Source organism: Musca vetustissima, unplaced genomic scaffold (genome assembly GCF_032173495.1).
Source record: "Musca vetustissima isolate MV318-11 ecotype Yass unplaced genomic scaffold, APGP_CSIRO_Mvet_v1 utg4378, whole genome shotgun sequence".
Taxonomy (NCBI): domain Eukaryota; kingdom Metazoa; phylum Arthropoda; class Insecta; order Diptera; family Muscidae; genus Musca; species Musca vetustissima.
This window is the reverse complement of record NW_026887069.1, coordinates 276,598-282,199: the sequence shown is the minus strand read 5'-3', so window position 1 is coordinate 282,199 and position 5,602 is coordinate 276,598. Positions and strand designations below refer to the sequence as shown.

The 5,602-nt window shown below is 35.5% G+C and overlaps 1 protein-coding gene across 1 annotated transcript; it reads left to right on the top strand.

The window, feature by feature from the left end:
• Positions 1-432: 432 nt before the first annotated feature.
• LOC133334561 (uncharacterized) lies at positions 433-5,363 on the top strand. The gene is made up of 4 exons (XM_061542876.1): positions 433-592; positions 727-809; positions 4,859-4,979; positions 5,041-5,363. Exons 1-4 carry the CDS (start codon positions 433-435, stop codon positions 5,361-5,363), a joined length of 687 nt encoding a protein of 228 aa, XP_061398860.1.
• Positions 5,364-5,602: the final 239 nt, after the last annotated feature.

Here is a 5,602-nt window from a genome sequence, read left to right as displayed (position 1 = left end):
CGGCAGTTGCCTCACCTCCCCCGCCTTCGCCTCCTCCACCACTCTCAAAACACACATCCAAACAAACGATTTGATGTGCGTCGGCCAAAAAAGGGCGCCTTTATGGCGCACCACATAGCTTCTTCTGCTGACACTGTGTCTCGTACACAAAATTCCCATTTTTATAATGTTGCCATTTTGCTGTTGTTGTTGTTTTGTCAGTGTTATTGTTTTTTTTATAGTTGTTGTTGTTTGTGTTACTATCAAAAATTCTTTTGGAGCATATTTTTGTTGGATTTCCATTTTATACAATTTTCGCCAATTTTTCTTTAGTATCAATTCGGTTTTCGGCGGGTTAGAAGACACAGCGCGCTGTGCTCCTTAATTTTTTTAATTTTTCTGTTCTGTTCGGTTGTTTCGATTTCACTTCGAATTGCCGCGTCGTTGTCGACAATGGCAAATTCCACATCGTCCACCGCACAATCACGGCGCTCCAGTATCCTTCACATTATTGGCAATATTATCGGTTATATGCAAATTATCACCTTCACCATCCTGCTAATATGTTCGGGTCACTTTGCGTTCAATGTTGACACCTGCCCCTTTGACAGTTGTAAGTTTCGAGTGTGAGTGAAAATACGAGATGTGTGTATTTGTTTTGAAAATTTCTTTCGCTTGGTGCAAAAAATCCAGCTGATCTTCTTAACGTTTCTCTTCGTTTCGTTTCATTTCGCTTTCGAAATGCAGCCGCTTTCGTTTGCCTGGGAGTGTTTTGTGTGATGTTGACCATGTTTCTGTTGTCGTTTATATTGGCCGTGGCCATAACAATGGTAGGTGCTAAAGTGTCGGTGTGTCAATTGAAAGTGTTAATGATTTTATGAAAGAAACAACATTAACAACAACAAATAGAATGAATGAAAAAAAAACGAGTGAACTAATTTTTATGAGACGTGTGATTCATGTCACGGCTTTTGGGGTGTTTTCTAGATGTCGATGATGACACAGGTGTGAAAATGTTAAAGAATGAAAAAAAATAATGTTTTGATTTAAGGTGATACAAATAGCTAATTTTACACGTTGGTTGCCAGGTGGTGTTGCCAGAATGTAGAACCGCTAAAAATAATATTTTGAAGAACAACAAATAAGTAAAAAATTTGGATAATATCATATATGTATATACTCCGATAAGAAGTAATGAAATGGAAATTGGTATATCGGGCTATATCGATATGGGGACCTATATTGACAAATTCATTGATTGGAAAATGTGGCTAGGACCTTCAAATATCTAGAGTCATATTTTACTGTTTTATGAAATGTTTACCATAAACAAATCTCATTATGACAAAAGAAACCCATCCAGATCAGATAATAAACCTGAATTTTTTATCCGTCTTAATTAACATAAATAAAGACATATGATTTGATAGGTAAAAAACATTGCTAATCACATGGTATAATTTATCGGCTTAATAGTTATGTGAATATGAATGTGAATAAAACCATTTCTGGTTCAAACTAGTACAAAAATTGTGCAGCAAACAGTCTAATGTTTTACGACCGAATCCGTATATGTATATTACGAAAAATAATTACTAACGGTTTTGTCTAATGAGATTTATTTATGTCATACATTTCAGACGAATCCCATAGTCCTTCTGAATCTACAATTTATATGAAATATAAGGATTTATGATTAAGGATTAAGGATATAAAATCTTTTCAGCGACATTTTTCTAGAATATTTGTAGGTTTAGTTTACGGTTCAAGATATTAAGGAAATAGGTGAAAACATTGTTATGTTCGGTCGGATCGATTTTGGTGAATTCACACCGAATGTGGTGTGAATTCAAAACGCCATAAATCGATCGGACACTTTTATATGGTGACTATATCATTGCATTATGTGGTGTCAGGTGTTCATCATCTGAAAAAAAAACCCAAAATGCAGACACTCAAGTTAGAAAACTGGGGTAGGAACTTATATATACTGAAAATTGAACGGTACATTTGTGTAGATGCTACCTGAAAACATTAACCCATATTGATAATTCACCAGGAATCCTATTTTTCAAAACGTAATAATGCCGAAAATGCGCCTATAACCTTCAAAATTCTATTTTTATACCCTCAGCCTTATGGCAAATGAGGTAAAAATGTGCCTAATCGATATATTGTGTTTAGACCCCACGTTCCTTTGGACAATTTGGAGTCGTTTTACAAATGTCCGTCCGTCTGTCTGGCCGGCTGGTGCGTACAATAAATGTCGACGGGAGTATCCGTTTTCATCCAAACTTTGCACATCGTAAACGTAGGTTGGGGAAAAGAAATCCATTATTTTTATATGAACTATAGAACTTTATTTAACATGCTTCGGAATGAACCGTTTTGTTGTATGATTTGTTGCCATTTTAAAGATAACCTCATAATGCCTCTCTCATAAAATGCATGCTCTATTAGCAAAAAAGTCTAGTAGTCGATTTTCACAATCCTATCTAGATACCAATTTTTTATAATTTAAAAATTTTGCAATGCAAGAAAAAGATGCTAATCGCTTGGTGCGAAGTCCGGACTGTATGGCGGATGCATTAAAACTTCCCAACCAAGCTCCCGAAGCTTCTGGCGAGTCAATGTAGATGTGTGTGGCCTAGCGTTGTCCTGGTGGAACACCACACCTCTCCTGTTGGCCAATTCTGGCCGTTTCTGATCAATTGCTATCTTCAAACGGTCCAGTTGCTGACAGTAGAGATCAGAATTTAGCGTTTGGACATATGGAAGCAACTCATAATAAATAATCCCCTTCCAGTCCCATCAAACACATGAACCTTCTGCCGTTACTATTTGGCCAAATTTTGTAAATACCGATTTATGACCACGATTTTTCACAGGGTTATCTATTTGATCCATTTCTCATCTTCAGTCACCATCAGTTTAAGAAATGGCACCCATTGATTATTTGGCGGTTTCGCAGATCAAATTCGAATAGGTTTTCCTGTAAATTGGTGTGGCACCCAAACATCGAGCTTCTTTTTGAATTCAGCTTTGTGTACGATGGTTTAAAACAATTTTATGGTCGATTGTTCCGACTGTGCGATGTTCCGACTGCTAACATGCCGCTTAACTTAGATCACTTCTCCGATTTTATCGACATTTTCGACGACCGGCCTAATGGATTTCTTTTTCCCCAACCTAATATTTCTTCAAAACTTAGTTCAATTTCGAAGATGGGGAATGTCGGTCCACCCCTACTGGTACCTCCTCACAAAATGGTCAGAATTGTAAAAAAATCAATTTTTCTAACTTTAAAAAACCAGTTCTGTGTCCAAAATTTAATCTCGATCGGTGCACAATTTGCATGAACTCAGACAAAAATAAATAATAAGGGTTTATTTACATCTGACCACGTCACAAGTCATTCTAGACTCAGTTCAATACGCTGTGCAAATTTCGTATATATGAAAGAAAAATAGCCTCTTCGGTTTACCATTTACATAAAATCGGAAGACGATAAATATGGGAGCTATATTTAAATCTGATCCGATTTCAACAAACTTTAATACACGGCATTCTAGACTCAATTGAATTCGCTGTGCAAAATTTCGTATAAATCGAAAAAAATTTAAATTTAAACCGATTTCAAAAAAACTTAACACACACAGCATTCTAGATTCAGATCAATACGCTGCGCACAATTTCAGACAAATAATAGGAGTTTAGGACACTATTTATATAAAATCGGACAAGAATATAAATGGGAGGTATATCTAATCCTGAACCGATATTCCAAATTCTATCTTATCTAAATTTTTTCTAGTTCTATCGCGATTTTCATGGACATTCTGGGTGTTGGTGTAGGGTCTCCACCATAGCTGCTACGGCATGGTAAATTGTTGCCAGGGAATAAACTGAAAATTGAGAGGCCTGTACCAAAATGAGGAAAGATTTGAACATTATTGATAACAAGTTTCTAAACTCAATGAGAATCCAAAATATCAAATATTTCGAGGTTTTGCAAATTGGTCGAAAACACATCTGATATCCTGAAATATTCACTATCCAAGGAAAACAAAAAATAAAGTGATTTTTGCCTGTTACAAACATATGGGGCCAAAGACCATATATACCCTGTACACACTGTGGTGAAGGGTTCAAATTTCTGCATCTGCATAGTCCAATTTTTTAATGAGTTACAGAGCTATTTGCATTCTTACAAATGTAGAAGGTTATTGATCTACGTATACTTTTTTGTTATTCACCGTAGGGTTAAAAATTACTATACCCACTAGAATTTTGTTATTTTTCACAGTGATATTTTTGATGTTGAACATCTAGAGGCCATTATTATATGCAAAACATAACACATTTTACACGGCTTAGATTGGGTTATACTATTTGGGCTACCCTATAAAGTAGGCCATTATTGATCATTTTCAGTAAAAAGATTTGTCCACCCAGAACCCAAACTGATTAGGTTGAAAGGGTATTCTACGTCCATTCATATCATAGGTGCTGGATTATAAAGTGCTAAACATTTTATATATCAAAGATAGGCCGATACTTATAAAGTTTTGTAGACTATTTGTCAGCCAATAAAAACTTAAAATTTAGAATTAGGCCAGAACCGATTGAAAATTTTGGAAATTTGATGCTATGAAAGATTTGCTTCTCAAAGAAAACCAAAGAAATTATAGTTACGGTCATTTTATTTTAAAGAATTTCTGAAATCCTTAAAACAAAAGTAAAGAGGAATGATACAACAAGAATGATATTGATTTATGACGTTTTTAACTGAACTCAAGTTGAAACGGCCTTTTTTGAAGCTATTTTATCCCTGAATTCTATTTTTATCTTATTTATATTTTCATCTTTTTCGTTACAGCGCCAAGCGCCGTTTATGCTGCCCTGGCTGATAATGTCCGTTGTTGTGATAATAGGTGATATTGCCTATCTCTCGGTGTTCCCGAATATTATATTGGGTATTTTTAGTTCCTTGGTTATATGTAAGTAAATCGTCAAATCATTTCATTTATTTCAATATTTTATATATCTAAACCGTTGTAGGTCCTCTTCTCCTCTCATGGTATCCTCTCTACAAATTATATGGTAAATATAAGAAAGAGAAGACGAGAGAAGAACAACGCCTTTCAGATGCTCTCGATGAAACGCACACCTTGAATAGGCAGGCACAGCTTACCACGCCACCGTCCACACTGTATCCTAACGAAGTGGTACAATATTATCGATCACTGGATCGGCGACCAGATAGTGCGGCATATGATGCGAGTTTGCCGGTCGATCCAAATTTTGCATATATATCTGGTACACCGGCGCCGGGTTGGCGAATTGGTTTATATCCGAAAATGTCAAATAAAGAATATGTTTAGTAATAGGAAACCAGAAAACTGCAGATATTTATTTACGGCAAGGATATAGAGATAATTTCCATAGGCAAATTCAATCCGCGGAGATATTATAGTGAACCAATTTACCTAATGAAGTAAGGCATTTACCGCCATTTACAAGACATATATATTTAAATATATTATATACAGCAGACGGACCATTTCAGAGAATTTATGTACCGTATTATTTAAAAACGTATTTAACTTTAAAACATGCTAAG

Excerpts from the sequence above, each read along its gene's own strand:
- LOC133334561 (XM_061542876.1), top strand. The coding sequence starts at position 433 with ATGGCAAATTCCACATCGTCCACCGCACAATCACGGCGCTCCAGTATC. Across the intron at positions 810-4,858 it reads TGGCCGTGGCCATAACAATG|CGCCAAGCGCCGTTTATGCT; the intron begins GTAGGTGCTAAA and ends TTTTCGTTACAG. Across the intron at positions 4,980-5,040 it reads TTTTAGTTCCTTGGTTATAT|GTCCTCTTCTCCTCTCATGG; the intron begins GTAAGTAAATCG and ends AAACCGTTGTAG.